Below are 19,046 nucleotides of genomic sequence, written 5' to 3' on the forward strand. Positions count from 1 at the left end.
CATGTTGGGGGAAACACAAAAACCACTAAACAGAAAATCAGTAGAGGTTGTAGCTTGTCAGAAGGGAGATCCTGGAAGCACCAAAAATCACTGGCACTTACTGAGAGCTTATTGTATTCCAGACAACTTAGATTTAATTTTCACGGTATGCCATCTTGGGACACCTTGATTATCATTCTTTTACAGATAATGAAACCAAGAAGCAAGGTCACACAGCGAGTTGGTGGTAGGGCATCCAGGATTTGGATCCAGAGGCAGTTTGGTTCCAAACAAGGAGCTGAGATGGGAAAACAAGAAGCCGGAGGGATTCAGGGAAAGCCTTGCTGAAGAGGCGATCCTTGAACTGAGATGGATCGATGAGAAAGAGCAGCCCATGGGATGGTGGGATAGAGTGGGCTATGGGCAGAAAGAGCCGTATGTGTCAAGGTCTTGAGTCAGAAAAGATCATGGCCTGTTTGAGAAAAAGCAAGAAAGCAGGCATGCTACAAGATGAAACTCAAGAAGCTGGCAGGGGCCAGATGACTGTGAAATTGATTCTGAGTGCAGTAGGGTGCTGCTGAAGGTTTCAGGAAGAGGAGCCATGTGCTCTGATTTACAGCTTGAGATAAGATGGTCATCTTGTATGCCATGATGTGTGCTAGTGTTTCCTACATGGGATTAAGTGGAAGAAGAGTTTCATGGCCAAAAGGCTCAGCTTTTTCTGAAGTGAAATAGTTTTCATTATTGCAGGACTTCTCAGAGCCTTTGTAACTCTCAAAGCAGGGAATATCATGTATAATGTAGAACATCTCCCAAGTTCTTTTGACTTGGGCACCTCTTTTAGGGGAGAATCTTACGGAACTAATGTTTGGTGGACTCTACTTTGGGAAACCTTGAATTTTGCTAAAGGAAGGGAGCTGTCCAGTTGCCCACATGTCACTCCATATTCTCCATTTGAGCATCATTTACTAGAGCCTTCTTGAGAGGACTTTGCCAGTACATCCATTTGCCTTGCTGCCTTGGTTCCCTCAGAAAGTCAGAGGAAGCTGGTCAGAGGCCTCAGATAGTCCACAGTCTGAACTAGCTTCATGATCATTAATAGGACTTGCATTTATTCTCTTAGAAAATCAGATCCAGAGCAGTGCTGCTCTGTTTTTCTAGTTCACATTTCTTCCTGGTTTTTACTAGATAAGAGGCTCCTTTTCCCTCTTTATGAAGGAACTTTGTCCTTGCCGAGAAAAATGAGTCAGGGCACTGGTTTGTTGGGATTCTGGGGGTCTCTCCACATCAGGAAACCCCCAGATAGGTGAAATCTCAGCTGCTTATTTCTGCAGACCACCTGTTAGGACTTGAAGAGCTCATTGAGCTCCCCAAGGTATGGGTTTAGTATACTACCAAGAGTTTCAAAGGGTCCTCAGAAAGACTTACTTCCATTAGACTGATAAGTGGTTGATGGCCAGCAGTTGGGGTGAATATGGTTTCGGGTCATAGTGGCTTGTGGGGGGAGGTTTTTGTCTTTGTGCCGTGACCTCTTGAAGATGTAGAATCATGAGGTTGTCTCCACTGTCTCTCTGTTTTTTCTGTCAGAGACTGACGGCCTTATCATTCACTTGATCCCCAGCAAGGAGGACATCATGGCTTTCCATTAACGTGAACTTTGGTTTTAGAAAAGCCAGTACAGCTGAGACGTTTTGCTCAGTGATGAGGTGGCACACAGGCCTGGGGCAGATAGGAGCTTGGAGAGAGGTGCTGGGCAGTAAGGCTGGCCAGTGCACGCGAGCTTCTCAGGCAGCTCCTGAAATTTGCCGCAAGGAGTTCAGCACTTCTCAGCTCAAGAACGGTCCTCAGGTGGCATCTTTGACTTACTCAAGGAAACTCCCAGAGTGGCTCAGCCAAAAGTCCTCCCTTCCAGGAGGTCCCCTACTTTCAGTGGCAGCCTTCTCAGTCCCTTTAGTTACCTGTTACGGTTAATTTGGGGATAAGTGAAAATGGGATTTGAGTATGGCCGTGAAATAAGTCATCTTTAGTGTCTGGAGTCTGAACACTGGTGAAATTAGACTAGCACTTCCTCTGGAGCATGGCCATGACCCCAAAGGCCAGTTTTGAGCTCCTGTGATTTTCTTTCAGCTGCCTGTCCACTGTTGGTTGAGGACCGCTATTCCACACATCCTAAATCCTAAGGAAGGGATAGGATTTTTCTTTGGCGGTGGGGGTAGGGGAGGGGGAGGGTAGAGTGGGAGACAGTGGTACTTAGTTTTCTAGATTGCTAATAAATACACTGGGGTTAAAAAAAAAAAAAAGAATAATGAATGTAAAGAGGTATACAGTTCAGAGTTTTAGTCCCCCCGACCCCTACATTCCTATTTCCCACCCACCCCCCAGACAGGAGCATTTTTATTAATTGCTTGTATATTTTTACAGAATTCACTTACTTATACAGACATAGGTCTGTACGACTGCATAATCTCTCTTTGTCATGTTTTTATACAAAAGGTAATGAATGACTTAAAAGAGTTTGTGTGTGTGTGTGTATGTTTTTGTTTGTTTGTTTTTGTTGTGTTTTTGTTTTTGTTTTTGCTTTTTTCACCAGGAACCAGTATCTTGTGCAGAGAGATCCACATCTCTCCCAGTCTGGAAGCTTTTCCTTTTCCCAGGATTTAGTTCCAGCAGCCTGGTCTTAAGGCTTCATCTTCCCCAAGCCACCTGGTGGCCGCGAGGAGCCACTGCACGCCATGAGTGGGGGCGGTGCTGTACCCACACATTCAGAGCAGGGCTTCTCAGACGTGCCAGTGCCCTCAGATTGCCTGGGGGTCTTGTTGAGATGCAGATTCTGATGAAGTAGGTGTGGGTGAGGTGCAGGGACTCCTCATTTCTCATAAGCCTTTCAGATGGCATCCGTATTTGCCCTCTGTAAGAAGCATGGCAATAGAGCCCCGCTTCTCAGTTTGTGCTTCATTTTGGAATCCCTCAGAGATTGAGAAACTTCCCATGTCTGGACCCTGCCCCACAGGGATCTTGGTGTGGTCGGTCTGGATGCAGGGTGGGACCAGAACGACACTCCTGAATGGGGCGGTTACAGCTGGTACGCAGTCAATAGTTGCTTTTATTAATAGCTGTAGGTCTCACAGAGCATCCGGTAAGCTCTTCGGCGGCAGTCGGGACCCCACTCACCTGTAAGATGAGGAGCTGGCGCCCCGCTGGCCTGGACCTCCTAGAGCCTCCCCATAAAGTCAAGAGCAGTCCCGTCTCGACACTTGCTTTTCATTCAGGCCATTTTCTGTGTCGTCGCCTGGGTGTTAATTCTGCCGTAGGGGTTTTTGAAATTCTGATGCTGGCATATTTTAAAATCAGAGCAAAACCAAAAGGGGACCTCCCTGGTTTGCCATTTGAATGACACTCTCATCTTCAGACAGACACCTAACCCAGACATTATTGACGGAATACTTTGTTCCAGCACTGTGATTGGGAACCCCCAGAGATGTGATTCGAGCCATAGGTAGGACCTAGCAGTTGCTATGAAATCACTGTGGCCTTCCTTTTTCCTCATTTGTTCGTGAATTCCCTCAATATCTGCATGCCTCCAGTATTCATAGCACCGTGCTGGGCACTGCAGTACAGTTACAAATACGCCGTGGACTGTTCTGTCTGTAGGGAAGTTAGCCCATGATCATCAGTCACTTGGGGAACTGCCTTGAATGCTCCCAAGTCTGGGGACGGGCAGTGTGAGTCACTGGAGAACCAAGCAAGTCAAGATGGTCAGGACAGATTTTCTAAGAAAATGACAATGGTCTGAAACTGAGGGGTGAGCAGAGTATGGGGTCAGAGCATTGTAGGTGGAAGATGGACAGTGCCTCGTGTCCAGGCCTGTTCTGAGATGTAAGAAAGGTCAGTAGGTGGAATCTGGGAATGGGGTGGAGGGGTGGATGGGAGGAGGCAGTGTGGGGCTTGGGACCTGCAAGGAGTGAGGCACACGTGCTTTACAGACCGTTATTCTGAGAGCCCGAGGAAGGCATGAAGGAATTTGAAGGAGCGGAGTGGCAGGAAGGATGGGCTGTGCATTTCAGATGGATCCCTCTGACAGGTGTGTGCTGCTCAGTGCCAGAGGTAAAGGGCACTTCCGTCTCCAAGTTTCTGTGAATGGCTGTGGTGATTCTTACTGTCGTCTCTCTTCTTCGCAGGAAAATCCCACCGGTGCCCAGCACCGCACCCCCCATCTCTACACGTGTTCCTCATCGGACAAACTCTGTGCCGACGTCACAGTGTGGGGTCAGCTATCTGGCAGCAGCCACTGTGTCATCTTCCCCCGTCCTGCTCTCGTCCACCTGCATCTCCCCGAACAGCAAATCGGTACCAGCTCATGGCACCACGCTAAATGCGCAGCCCGCCGCCTCTGGGGCAATGGATCCCGTGTGCAGTATGCAACCCAGACAAGTGTCCTCTTCCTCCTCGTCCCCCTCCACGCCCTCAAGCCTGTCCTCGGTGCCCTCGTCCCCTATGTCCAGGAAACCTCAGAAGTTGAAATCCAGCAAGTCTTTAAGGCCCAAGGAGCCTTCTGGTAACAGCACTAACTGTCACAACGCCAGTAGCAGTACCAGCGGTGGCTCAGGAAAGAAACGCAAAAACAGTTCCCCACTGTTAGTTCACTCTGCCTCCTCCTCCTCCTCCTCTTCTTCTCATTCCATGGAGTCTTTTCGGAAAAACTGTGTGGCGCACTCTGGGACTCCCTACCCCTCCACGGTAACGTCTTCCCACGGCGTGGGCCTCAACTGTGTGGTAAATAAGGCGAACTCGGTGAGTGTCCGGCACGAGCAGTCAGGGAGGGGCCCCCCGGGGGGGAGCCCTGCCGAATCCATCAAGAGGATGAGTGTGATGGTGAACAGCGGTGACTCCACGCTTTCTCTCGGCCCATTCATTCACCAGTCCAGCGAGCTGCCCGTCAACTCCCACGGCGGCTACGCACACTCTCACACTCCTCTCGAGAGACTGATCGGAAAGAAAAGAAAGTGCTCGCCCGGCTCCAGCAGCGTCAACAACAGCAGCAGCAAACCCACAAAGGTTGCCAAATTGCCAGCCATGAACAACGTCTACATGAAACACGCGGGCACCAGCCCAGGGGCACAAGGACTGACGAACAGTTCCCTCCTTCATCAGGTAGGAAATGGACTGTGAGCCCTGTGGGGGTGCCCATTTCCTCTCCCTCGAGCTCTTTGGCCGGCTCAGAGATCGGTGTGGTAGGGTTGGTTGCTTTGCCTGTAAACCGTGTCCAGCATCATGGTCTCTCTTCAGAGGAAGAGTTCATGGCCATGTGAAGGTAAAACAGAGTTTCTCTGCCAGGATTTCCTAAGACTCGGAAGATGCTCCCGGGTAAGGAAACCACGAAGCGCATTTTATTTTAGCAGCTAGGGTTGCAGAAGCCATCCCGCGTGATATGATGGCAGCAGACCCAGCACAGCTCGTGGGTGCCCGGCCCGGGGAGCGCATGTCTAGGGCACCGTTCAGGGAGGACGCAGGCCGTGATCTCCTAGAGACTGGTTCTCTCGCTTGCTCCTCTGAAGAAAGCTGGCCTGCAAACCCCCTAATCTAGAAAGGGATGGGTTAAATTTTTGAAAGAAAGACCTTTTAATAATCTTCTTATCAAAGGACTTCAGATTTTCCAGTTAACTCTCACCTTCTCTCTTCTCCCGGTTTCCCATGGAGGCAGGGAAGCGGCAGTAAGTGTGGGCAGAGCTGAAGACTAAAATCTCATTTAAGTGAAGAGATGAGAAGGCAGTGCGAATGCAGGCCCATTTGTAGAGCAGTGCCCAGCTGGGTGTCAGATTCATAATGACCCGTGACTGCACCTTGCGCTCTTTGCTCCCCACTCCTCCCCCAGTCCCCGTCCTCCCCTCACCCTCTTCTCCTAGAGCCGCCGCCTCTAGCTTCCGTTGCTCTAAGTGTCCATCCACCTCTCATCCTGTCACTCATCAGCGTGTCTCCTCTCCTTGCCTGCACATGGGGCTGTCCACAGCGCCCCCAGAGCCCTGGGGTACAGTGCGAGGTCCTTCTGTCCTGTCCTGCTGTCTTCCTCCTCTGCAGAACGTCACTCAGTGGGCAGGTTGGGGCTTCCGCAGGACATACCAGGACGTTTCCTGTGGCGGTAGCGCGCCCTCCACTGCCTGTGTGCATGAATGCCCACTGCCAAAGGTGCGGGCAAAGAACTACCCAAGAATTGAAGGAGCAGCTGTTTAAATTCTTCTCTTTGAGCCTCGAGTCTCTAGGGGCTGTTTGTGTGTTGCGTGGCTCTTTGAACAAGGGGTCCCTGGACGTGTGAAAATGGGCTTTTACCATTTGGTTCGTAGTTATTCATTAGCGTTTATCAGCATAAAAGTACGGTGCAAATACTGCAGAAAGTGGTACAGCCAGCCATCCTTGAAAAACTTCCTTCTGAGTGTAGTTTCCTGATTCTCTGTGAACCTAGGGGAGGGATCTTCCCTTGTGTTGCGATGCCCCACGTGTTCTTTGACTGCGTGCGCCTGGCTTCCCATAGATGGCACTGCCAGCCCTTGGTGCCCACAAATCACAGAAAGGAGGGGAGGAGGCTGGCGGGCGCAGCAGAGGTGAACAGTGCTTTTGGAAAATGAGGGAATGGGAGCCCATCTGCACAAAGCAGGTGCTCGCAGAAACTTGTCACCCATTTCAAAGAAACTGCAGATCTGGACTCAGCATGAGAAAGTTTGGCCGTGTTTAGAAGTTATGTAGTGTGTTGTTTTGAAATCTAATACAGCCCACATATCTGCTGACCAAGTATGGCTCATGAGCTGCCCGTTTACCGCTTCTGGGGAGGTCCCACTAGGACAAACAGTCTGAGTTTGGGTTCTTAAATTTAGTTTCAACCTAAGTATGTATTTGGGAAAGATTTCCCCTGTGCAGTAGAAAACTTTTTTTTAATTGTGCTGCACAAATCTGGGGGTGGGGGATGGCTAGAGATTGGAGGATCAGTGAATCCCCAAAAAAGTGTTAGATATTTTCAGTGTCTGTGCTCATTTATCTGCCGGAGGGATCCTATAGCTTTCATCAGAATCTCAAAGGTATCCATGACTCCCAAATGCTGTAGAGAACGGTGCCCTTAGAAGAGTAGGGGTCTTACCTCCCTGTATCTTGTAGAGCTGCTTTTAAGATTTAATTAATTTATATTTTAGGGGTAAGGTGGGGCAGAGGGAGAGACAGAATCTCAAGCAGACTCCGTGCTGAGGGTTGAGCCCAACAGAGGACTTGATCCCATGACCCTGAGGTCACCACCTGAGCCAAAACCAAGAGTCAGACGCTTCACCAACTGCACTACCTGGGTGCCCCTTGCGGAGAAAGCTGAGCTGGTTGAAGACCCCTAAACAAGGGAATGGGTGTGGTGGGCCGTACTGGGAAGCCTGGGGGCTTGGCAGCTTCCCCCAGCCAGCCCCCAGTCTGCTTGTGGCCTCTACCGCCCAGGACTTCGGTAGCTCACTGTGGATCATTGAGGGCCCGAGTTTCCCCCACCCCAGGCGTGGGCACTTGGGTGTGAGTTCTTATACCGGCGTGGAGGCCTTGTTCAGTTCTCAGCTGACAACCTGGAAGACCTTCAAGGAAATGAAATCAGTAAATAAAACCAGAAGGCAAACATGAGAGCCTTTTCTCTAAGCTAGAAACCTGGCCTGCCTCTCTTCTAGACAGTTTTCTAAAAGTCGGTCTTTTAGAGTGATTGTGCCCAAGTGGCTAAGGCCACACTGTTTAGCTGAGTGCTCCCGGTGTCCCCCAGTCACCAGAGAGAGCCGAGCGGCGCGTGGCCTTCGGGATGCTCTGTTGGGCGGCAGGGCGGGGCCGCGCACACCTGCTTACTTACCTTTTCATTGTTTCCCTACCCCCTCTTTTTTGAAAGCCAAAGGCACGTCCCTGACAGCTGAAAATAGCGCGGGGAGGAATAATCTGGACACTTTTGATGACAAGTTACACCTCCACTCAGCACTATGGACTCCACGATGCCTTTGAGTCTGTTTTCCCAACCTCCCGTGGGCCTCGAGGGTAGAATCTGCCGGGCTGTTGTTGTAACAAGGATCCCCTGAAGCTCTGTCTGTAGCAGTGAGTACTTGTAAAGGACACTGGATCAAGTTCGGCCACCGAGTTGCTTCTGTCAGTGTTAAAGTGGCCTGGACTGCTTGCTACCGATCTGTGAGAAGCTGTTGCTTTGTTTTTTAACTTGCAGTAAATCATGGAGCCACTCTTTGAGTAGATTGGCTGGGCGAAAGAATGTCTTGGCAAGAGCATTACTGTAGACTTTTCTCCCTTCTTCCCCCTTCCTGTCCCAGTTCTTTTTTTTACACTGTCTTCTGTACGTCACCCTCCAGCAGTTAGGTGCCCTGTCTGGAGACACGTTCCAGAGGAGAGCAGAGCTGCGCCCTGAGCAACCCTCCAGAGAAGGGATGTGCTGTTAGGTTTTTATAGCAATGTTCTGGGCGTGGAATATGGACGTGCGCGCAAGGCACCGTGACAAAATAGCCTGTGTTTCCCCCAGCCTTTTGCAAGTAATTTGGAGTAAGAAGCTGTCAAAGGTTTCTAACTTACAAACTGGTTTAAAGCCATCGACGCCCAGAGAGCAAGTATACCACATTTTAGAGGCTTCCTTTTCATGGTACAAAAGCAATTCTATGTAATTTCTTTCCTTCTTTTCTTTTTTTTTTTTTTTTCTTAAGAAAATGCAAATGCAAATTAGTTTTGATAATGGAAAGCCAAATTTTGGTTGGGGGATGGGGTGGGTAGATAAAATCACTATGGGGGGCATGTTTTTCCAAGATTTCCAAAGAGATGGAATTTTTTATCCTTTAAGTTTTCATGTTATACAGAAAGGCAGATTGGGTTGGTTGCCCTGCCCAGTCTCCTGGTTTTAAAAACTTGCCTTTGTTAAGTGAAATTATTAGGATGCAGCAGAAACTGTTACTCACTGAGTCATTAATATATTAAATGTTTCCAGGGCACCGTGTGCATTACCCTCAGTCTCTGTGGCTACTGTCCTGGGACTCCATGTACATTTCTGCTTTGAGCACTCCCCCTTTTGTGTGTGTCTGCATTCTCTTCCTCTCCGTAGGTTCATCTGGATGCAGTGGGGTAGGGAGCAGGCACCCAGGGAGGGGAGCAGGCATATGTGTACACATATCCAGGCCAAGGTGATGGGATGCATACACTTTCCTGACAAACCCTTCTTTCTGGTGATTACTACCAGCCATCTTCCAGAGAGAGTTTGGAGTCCCTCGAGGTTATTTATTTATTTATTTTTTTTGAGTACCCCATCCCAAAAGAAAGAGCTTCCTGTGTTAAAACTCATTGCTTGAGAAGGTCTCATTGCATTGGGGAATGAGCTGGGGCATTTGAGCTGGTGATTCCATGATCACAGCTCCTGAAACAAGAACCCAGGCACTTTTCCCTAGAGGAACACATAGAGTTACCGAACACCACAGGGTACATTTCCCCGGGCTCTGATCACTGCTCTGGGCAGGGCCTGGACAGAGCCAGTCAGTGCATCCTTTCTTTGCCCACAATTCTTGGGTTACAAACATCAGTTTCAGGGAATTTCAAGTCAACAACAAGTCGAATGAATGAATAAATACTTGGTTACCAGCCTAATAATGTGAATTGCTACAGAATTATTCTTATTATGTAAGACAACAAAAACTTTATGCAGATGCTTTAGCTATAAATTGATGTAAAATATTGATTTTTTTTTAAAGGAAGGGGAGAAGAGTATCTTGTTCACTTATTATGCAATCAGTAAATATTTTTTAAAAAATGTTACTATAGGAGAGCTTAGTAAGGAGAGCGCATGGATGGGCCAGTTTGGTACAGTTATAGGAGAAATCAGTCTGGTTGTTCCATCCCAGTGGAGGGTGAGAACGGAGGTAAGAGGGAATCAGAACGTACTTGGATGATTCCTTGGTGACAAGTGCAATGGGGATATGGGTAGAAATTATTTTCAGAGCCAAGGGGACTTGATGGTTATAAATAAAGTTGCTTTTAGCGATGGAATTTATAGACAGATCATGTTGTTCCGAAAGATGTGAATAGGATCCATGATAGCAAGTTGATTCAGAATTCTGTAGATATTTAGATAAGCGAGTGTTGATCATTTGATTTCTTAGACTGAGGTTTTAATTGGATTTCATTATGTCTCCCGGTAGTACACAGATCATCGGGATTAGGAAATTAGCCATTTTGGATTCTGCCTGCCACAAACAGACCTATTCTAAACAGTGCTATTAAATTTTAGACTGTTCAGATATTTTATTTTCTCCTACAACTACTTTTTATTATAATGAACAATTAAGACCATTTAAAACACGGGAGTACAAGTATTTTTTTGAATTAAATTAACTTGCAAAAACCAAATTTACAGTGGTTGGGTTGTTTCTAGACAGACTTTGGTATCAATTTAAAACCAAGATAATTTTTATATTCTTTCCAATAGAATTTCATGACAACTCCTGCAGTTTTCTTAACCTACAAAAGAAAAAAAGTGCTGCATTGATGAACAAAGAATTCTACAAAACCTACTTTTGTATCTTTATTTTGGAATTTCTTGTTCTATTATAAATATGGAAGTATCCCTATTTCAGAAGACATATTTTGTTAAAAATGAATTGTACATATTTAAATATGTATTTTTGCACAGGTCTTTTTTTCTGATATCCTGTTTTGGTACAATTGAGATCATCTAGTATTTATTTATTAATTAATAAAAGTAAATACCTTTTTATAATTTGAAGTGGTTCACTGCCAAGCCAATAGTTCTAGAACCTGCCTCCTTTACAGTTTAAGGGATGCCTCTGTTCTGTGAAAGTCTTTTTGTCCCTTTTAATGTCTCGGGAGCGGATTCGTGCTGATCAAGTGGGCATTGCTTCTCTAGTGGCCTGATTTCCCGATAGACTACACGTAACGAAGTGACACACTGCTTTTCTTTCGTTTGTGTTTTATGTGTGAGTACGAGTGCGCGTGTGTGCCTGTGCGTTTGAGTGTGCACACTCTGAGCACATGTGTGTTCATGTGTGATGTGGTTTAAAACTAACGGGAAAAACTGAAAGTGCCTGAACCTAGTTTTAAGCTTCGACAGATTCTTTCAAAAGACTTGAATGTTCAGTTCAACTTTTGGAGTTTGCTTTTTCCACCTAAATATTGTTTCTGAAATATTAGGGGAGGAGTTGAAAACCACCAATGCTGGTAATTTTTATAAGGTATTTTAAAATTAAGGCCTTTTGGTTCACAGTAATTCAACTGGTGATGGATTGCCTGGTGGCACCAAGGGTTACAAATCTTTTTTGTCAGCCAGCGACTTAACACAATATGTCCGTTTTGTTATTCACTCATGAAATACAGAGTTTAAAATAGAATATTTAAAAAATTTTATATTCCAAAAATATACAAAGTACCTCTGAGAGCATTGAAAAATGTATAATTTGAAAAAAATGTAACTTATAAAGGCAGCTGTCTTCCTGCAAGAGTTCTGTTGCCAAGGAATTCTTACTATCTCTCTGTCCGGGGTGGGGGGGCGGGCTTTAGAAAATGATTGTTAAAAGTTTCATTGTTTAGCAGAAAATCATTTTTACATTTTGTGCAAAACATTCTACATTTTCCGATCATTTAAATGAGCACTACATACTGTCAGTGTGAATGTAGGGCCTTGAAAAGCATTTTGCTGTTTCTTTGAGCTTGGTTATAAAAGCAATCTCCTGTGTTAAAATGTGTGAATAGTTTGATAATTTGTACACGTAATCAAGAGCATCTCAGCTGGACTTTGTGTTGGCTGCTGTATAGAACATGAACAAATGTCAAGGGATAGAAAATTACTTTGGATATTTAAAAGAGAAGAAATATATAGTCTATTTGTTTTGTAACAAGTTTCTGTAAATAAAATAATTTATACTATTTATAAGAAAAGGTTGTGCTTTGCTTTATGAGAAATTAGTTTGTGGAACAAACATGTTACTAAATGGGCAATAAAATTAGGACTTCTCAATAAATAAGGTTGGCTGCATGAAATATTTTACATGTTTCTGCCTCGTGATACTAAACCCCTTTCAATCTAGTCTGACTTGTCTTCATTTTTGAATCAGACATCCTTGTGAAGCACCTTTGGTTTCCTTCCCTTCTGTATAAGCTAAGTACAGGGCTTAAGATGTTTCCCTTCTTGGGCACAAGAAGATTTGGAGAAATTAATAATGGGGTAAACTGTGAACACTATTGCAGGTTTGTCAACCAAGGGAAGTTGATATATTGAGAAACACATTCTGTCTGTATTTGTTTAGGTGTAAATTCGATGGCGTGTGGTCAGTTTTCATTTTTCTCCAGAGGTAAGTTTTGTTTCTGTGGCTAGTGGGGTCCCTTCCTTGCTTTTATATACCTCTTCCCTCCTGGAAGGGCAAGTGCATGCTGGTAGTATTCAGAGCACCAGATAATCTTGGATCTCTAGAAACTGGGCCAGTTTTTCCATTTGCAAATCATTCTGAGAAATTAAAAAGTATTCTTGTTGCTTAACATAGTAAGGGAAGCATCTGATTTGTGTGTTGGAGAAAATGTCCATTTATTACTCTGATTTCAACCCCCACCACGCCACGGACTTCCCATTCCCTCCTCCTTAGATCAACCAACTCCTAAAATCAATTCTGAGAAGCTCCTTTTGCCTCAGGTGTCCTCCTTAAACATCCTGGGAAGAGGTTCGCTCAGTGTCTTTAACCCTTTTTGCTTCATTCCCTTGCAGGTAACCTGGCCATGGACAGCAGGAGACTCTCCCGATTCCAGGAAGGGGGGTTGGCTGGAAGACAGGGGTAGGGAGGTCATTGTCGGCAGAGAGAACAGTCCGGGCAAGCGCAGGTGGGAACAGTGTGGACAAGAACCATTCTGGGTGAAGCCTCTGGAAAGGAGGGGTTGGAGGGTTGCAGAAGTCGGCACTAGATTGTCAAGGACCTGAAGTGTCATGGGGCCTTCAACCTCAGGAATGTACAGTTGAACCAAATGTGATTGTCACAGCCCAGAGATTTTTGGGACCCAGTGCCAGGGTGCTGCAGGTGTCAGAAGTAAAAGCCGTTCAGATCTTTCCCTTTTTCTTGTACTTCTCTGTCTTTTGCCTCACATGTCATCCTTTACACCTTTCCCTCTTCTGTCCTCTCCCTCCCCAGCTTAATCAAAAAGCTCTTCCCTAAATCAGGCCCACGGCCCTGCCCCCTTCTCATCCCACTTTCTACTCTTTTGGTCTTTTCTGTCTGGTAAGAAACTCTTGCTCCTGTTGCTGACGGGAGTTAAACAAACTTACCTTTCACCTTGTAAGGCTGTGCGATTCTTGGCACTTCTCACCCCCTTTTCCACAACCAAAGCCCGGGGACCAGAGCTGCCACTGGCAGAGATTGTCTTTCAGGAGAAAGGGAGATGGAGCCAGAGGGAAAGGTTTTCAGGAAGAAGGGGAGATTCAAACACATAATTTAATCCTTTTTTTTTTTTTAAAGATTTTATTTATTTATTTGACAGAGAGAGATCACAAGTAGTCTGAAAGGCAGGCAGAGAGAGAGAGAGGAGGAAGCAGGCTCCCTGCTGAGCACAGAGCCGGATGCGGGGCTCGATCCCAGGACCCTGGGATCATGACCTGGGGTGAAGGCAGAGGCTTAACCCACTGAGCCACCCAGGCGCCCCCCCCTTTTTTTTTAATCCCCATCATAGAAGGGCCGTCCAGTAACTGTGGAGGACAACATGGACAGGTGAGAACCTTGGGACAAGAATAAGGTACGGTGCTGTCTTAAAAATCCAGGTCAGAGCTGAGTTTCCAAACTAAGGCAATGACCACATGGATAAATAGGGAACTGATGGCAGAGATACCTCGCAGGTAGAACCAACAGGTCCTGAAGTCTCATTATGTTGAACAGTAAGGGGAAGGTTGAATCCAAGGTTAACTAAACTGGTTGATGAGCCTTGTATGTATATTCTATGACAGAGAAGGAGAAATCCACAACGGATTTGAGTAGCCACTGGGATACTCGTGTTTAGTGCCCAGTGGCTATACGTACAGTCTGGACGATGCTTAAGAGAAAGGTGTGAGCTGTAAGGTGGAGGGTTGTCTTTCATTCTTAGGTGGTAGGTGAGGTCATAGGAGTGTATGAGTTCACCTAGGAAAAATAAGGTCGCTGTTGGATTCGGCTCATTACTATGTTCAAATGATGCCCATCTAATTGAATGCTTATAATGCCCGTTGAAGCATTTTGCAAACATCGTCTCTCACGAAGCCCCTATAGAGTAACGGGAGTTTTATAGAGTAGGTCGTTTTGATGCTAGTCAAATGGAGGAGGAACATCCAAGAAGTTACGTGTCTCACCTACAGTTCTCCAGCTACTGGTAGCGTTGCCAGACTGTGAATTCAGGTCTGTCAGATCAGTGGTTCTTAATTTTTTTCTCTTCCTTCCCCACAGATTTCAAGAAAGTAGTGTGGATTCTCTCTGCCAGAGGCACAGACATACCACATTTCATGTTCCATCTCCAGGACTTCACAGACCTGAAGTCCATCCTTCGTGGCCCAGGGAAAGAAGAAAGCCCAAGATGAGACCCTGGAGAGCCTATTTTTGGTGACGAGGTTGAAATGGTTTAGTTGGAAGTTTGGGCAGTTGACTCCATTGTAATTAACCCCACCAAGCCACTCAGGTAATGTTTTGGTTTTATTTTTTTTTTCCTCTTGCCTCTTTCTCCAGGATAATGGGAACAGCAGGTGTTCGTTCAGTGGAGAGGTTAGAACTTGGGCAGGGAGTTTGCCAGGCAGTTAAAGCATATGAGGGTATGGCTGAGTCATTGACGATGGCCGTCATTGGGGCATTCAAGGAACAGAACCAGAAGCCTCCATGTACATCTTTGAGACGCTCTCAAGACATTCTATTTGTAATTACCCTCCTGGTAAATCTTAGAATCCTCCTTCCTGGTATTTGCGATGAGACGAGTTAAGTGATTTATTCAACGTCACAGAGCTAAGTCCAAGTTCAATTCAGTATGGCTGTTACTAGAGTGGCTAACTGCGGTGGATCCAGGTAACAGAGTTAGGATGGTGGCATAGCGCTTCTAGTGACAGGTCAGGGAACAGAGGACTAGGGTAGTAGGGACTGGAGTAGAATATCAGGTTTCAGTTTGAACAACAGAGCTCTTCAGAGGTGCTTGTGATTCCTGGGTCCTGGGTGAGACGGTGGCAGAGGCTGGAAGTGGCCTCGGGGATAAAGAGCACTGACGTTCAGGCTTAGGCACTGTGAGGCAAGGCTATTACTGTGTAGGCTGCTGGTTTCAGAGTGGTTGGCGTTGAGAGGAAGACGGAGCCAGCTGCTTGATCTGGTGTGAATAGCGTGGGGCGGCTTGGAGGTCTGGGGACAGTGAGCACAGAGAACTGGTGGTCTAAGTGGGTGGTGAGCAGCTTCCAAGAGAAGGCATTTTGAATGAGGGTGGAAAGCCTCTGGCCAGGAGAGGGCGGCCGACTTGGAGACTTTGGACTTCATGTTGTCCCCAAGGCCTTGATGTATTTTTGAATGAACAGCCTCTAACCCAGAGGACTTCGGGAAATGAATGCAGCATCCTCTGAGGCCAAGTGTAGAGTTCCGTCAGTCTTGAGACTCTGGTGAACTCTAAGAGGGTTGAGGAAGTTACCAGGACGCTACCTACTGGTTGTCTTGACTAAAGAGGCCACTTGCCTGAGGCAGTCAGGATTTGCAGCAGCTGGAGGGAAGCCCACCCATCATTCAGGTGGAGATTGTCCCTTTTACTTCTCGAAGCCAGTCTGTCCAGGGAAAATTATGCCAGACCTTTGGGAGGGACAAACAGTAATCCTCCCCCTGGACCCAACTGCTACAATTTATCTTTTGTAGGCTTTCAGAAACACAGGAATAATGCACACCTGTGGCTCTCTGCCCATGAAACCCACATTAGCGCATACTCGAGTTTGTCATGTTTTTCCAGATAGGGATTTAACCTTCCGCCCCCATTGCCAACGTGGAGCTGGCAGTTTGCTACAGTTTGTCATTTGTATAGCATCAGGAAGGTGAGAGATTATCATCGTCCCCCTCTTTTCTTCCTCCTAATCGTGAAGAAACAAGATTTCAATGATCAGCCATTAATCCTCTTTAAAAGACAGGTTAAAAACAGCACCAAGGTTTAATCCAAAATTACGCAGTTTGCTCATGATCAGTAACCTGCTGATCAGTTAATACTAATGCTTAGTCAGGCTACTACAGGACTAAAGGCATCCATCATAAAATAGGTACAGAATGGGGCGGTGGGGGTGGTAATGCAGGGCAGGCAGTGGAAGGGAATAGGGCAGGCTGTGGGAACGGGACCGTGCTGGAGAACCCACGCTAGCCATTAGCTTGATGGGGAGGGTGAGCCCGGAGGCAGCCTCATCTGTCCATTTTTCCACAGAAGCTAGGTAAGTGACCTTGGAATTGTTTTCAGTTTTTAGAAGGTGACCATAAATGAATTTTTATCTAGGAAACTAACTTGGGGCATGGGGTGGGGACAGGCGTGGCAGCATTGCTTCTTGTGAGCGACCAGTAGCCAACTTCGGATCATCAGGAAGCATCGTCTGCCATCGTGGTGGGCTTTTGGTCTTTTGAGCTCTTTGATCCCCACCTGTGGGAAATGTGGGCCTGGACCTAAAATGTCTGTAGGCCTTTTATTGGGTTTAAAATACTCTACCTGTCCATAAAGCAGATCTTAGCATTCCATAATTACATAACAAATGTAAGTTTGTTAAAAACATCAGTTTGATCTTGATCAAATACAAAAAATTCAGTTTTCAGCTTATTCTATAAAAGTTGACCGAGGTGACCCAATTTACTCACCATACGTGAGTTTTCTCCTAACGCTCCATCCACATACTAAGAAATATTTTCGTATATTGTTTTAGTGTTCAGTGTTTTAGTAGTGTTTTCACATAGAGAACTGCATAAGGTCCGGTTGCTCCTCTACTTTGCAGACGAGGGGGAACAGGGTCCAAGAGAGGACATCCTTTCTCCCTCCATCACGCAGCTAGTGTGAGGAGAGCTGGGATCAGAATTTGGTTTCTCTAGCTTCAGTGTCAGTGCTATTTCTCCCGTACCATACGGCCTCATTTAGAGAGGATGTGTTGGAGTCTTAACTTTATTTTCACCTCCAAACGGATACTTTGAGGCTAACAGTGTTCCCCTGGGACATGTAATTACATGGAATAACTTGTTAACATGTAAGATGCTCCAGTTTTGTATTAAAAACTGCATTTCAATAGGATTTATGTGGAGATTGCATCTCCACATAAATGTAGAGAGCATGAAAATGTTGACAGTAGCTGTCCCTGCTGGGTGGGAATACAAGGCCATCCACGTTAGTATCTTGAATGTCTTTTGCAGTGAGCATACATTCTTTTTCAGAAAAAAAAAAAAAAAAAAAGAAAAAATTTACTCCCTCACCTCAAAACTGTATTGTCCCATTTTTAGTTACTCTACTGGACCTTTAACAGCTTCTGGAGTTTTCAATTTCCCGATCTTGAACTCAGAAGGGATAGCATCTGTTTCTTTTAGCTTCCCTTACCTGTCATCCTCGCCTACTAATTTTAGGCAGTTGGGCATAAATAGTGAAAGAAAAATACAAATACATTTTAAGCAAGCAGAGTTTAAAAAAAAAAAAGTTTTGAGAATCCCCATTCTAGACCAGGAGTTAGTGTAAACCTTGAATGAAAGGCCAGGATTGCTCTGTGATCTCATTTGTCCCAGTGGTCTTAAGAGGTGGGAGCCCAGGGAAGGGGCTGTTTGCATCCGTTTTTTTCCTTTAGCATGAACTGCAATGAGTCAGTTTGCTAAGAACAGAATTCTGATTTTTACACGGAGACCAGGAACACGGTGAGTTCTCAATGACTACACGTTGGATTTCTCAAATGGCCCTGATTTTCGGGATCATGGGTTTAGAGTACTTCTGTTCACATTTTCTTCAAGAAATTATAGTGATCATTGTTAAGGTTTTATAAATAAGCGTTTTCGGAAATCTGTAAGTGGATATTCTCAAATGCTGAAGGCATATCCAGCATTTTACTAGCCTGCCATTCACCATACAGCGCCCACGGTGCCTCCCGCAGCACCACGGATGCTCGTTACAGTAATTCTTCTAAGACAGCCATGAACTATGCCATTGGCAATCGTGCTTATTTCCGAACCTTCATTATTTCTAGTTTATTTACGTTTTTATCATGAGTGAATGTTGAATTGAATCACATTATTTTCCACTGAGAGGTTTTCTTTTCTGATGTTAATGAATCATTCCAATTGGCTCATAACTAGAACAGCATGTAAACTATAAAAGCAGACTTCTCTTGCCTTCCTTTTACAGTACAATGCCATTTCCCATTCTCCTTTTAACTCAGCTCTACCAGAATGGCCTTGTCAGAATGGCATTCAAAAAGTTTGGGGTTGTCCCAGACTTCCTCACCAGGTTCCCCCCCCCCACCCCCATTCTTACCTTTCAGCAAAGCAGGCCCCACCCCCACTGTCAGGCATTCCCTCCAGCTGGTGCCACTTAGGTCAAACAGGGCCATTCCTCAGCTTAAAACCTCCAGTAACAAAGTTTCTTCTCCCAGATATTTGCATGTCCCTCTTCTACTTAAATGTCACCTTAGCAGAGGCTGTGCCACCCTATAGGAGAGCTTTCCATGCCCTACTTCACTGTCTCCTTTATCCAGTTTCAGATTTTTTTTTTCTAGCACTTAGCCCCACCTGACTCACGGAGTGTATATTAAGAAAAAAACAAGGAACAATTTTGTTTTCCTTACTATGGTTCTGTTTGTTTGGGGGGGGGGAAATCCCATTATTATTGACATAGGTATTTTTGTTGTTTTTTAATCAGTGTTTGGTGAGATTGGCAGATTCTGGAATCCATGGTTATGGTTGCCTCCTCAAAAGCTTCCCTTTTTTCTGAGGGAAAGCTTAAGATACATTTCATTTATCTTCTGTCTTTTGTGTACTAAGTGGGAGACACTGTGTTTAAACACATACTATATAGCACATATTTTCTAAAACTCAGGAGACTTACAG

General features: G+C 45.7%; 1 protein-coding gene and 1 long non-coding RNA gene across 8 annotated transcripts in view; both read left to right on the forward strand.

Annotated features, from left to right (window-relative positions):
• The window catches only part of ATXN7 (ataxin 7), a 136,972-nt gene extending 125,804 nt beyond the window's left edge, over positions 1-11,168 (forward strand). For 3 of the 7 annotated variants that reach the window (XM_032867311.1, XM_032867312.1, XM_032867314.1), the window contains 2 exons: positions 4,158-5,130; positions 10,448-11,168. In XM_032867311.1, the coding sequence (XP_032723202.1) occupies positions 4,158-5,130; positions 10,448-10,507 (1,033 nt within the window). In that variant the 3' untranslated portion in view covers positions 10,508-11,168. Of the gene's footprint in view, positions 1-4,157; positions 5,131-5,946; positions 6,017-7,870 lie in introns of all 7 variants that reach the window. The other 4 variants (XM_032867313.1, XM_032867315.1, XR_004383832.1 and 1 more) reach the window with 3 other exon arrangements.
• A 2,527-nt stretch (positions 11,169-13,695) lies between these two features.
• LOC116873519 lies at positions 13,696-18,065 on the forward strand. The gene is made up of 3 exons (XR_004383833.1): positions 13,696-13,724; positions 14,430-14,658; positions 17,795-18,065. It is a non-coding gene; the product is annotated as an uncharacterized LOC116873519 (long non-coding RNA).
• Positions 18,066-19,046: the final 981 nt, after the last annotated feature.

This window comes from Lontra canadensis, unplaced genomic scaffold, assembly GCF_010015895.1.
Source record: "Lontra canadensis isolate GAN:19392208 unplaced genomic scaffold, GSC_riverotter_1.0 scaffold34, whole genome shotgun sequence".
NCBI classification, from domain to species: domain Eukaryota; kingdom Metazoa; phylum Chordata; class Mammalia; order Carnivora; family Mustelidae; genus Lontra; species Lontra canadensis.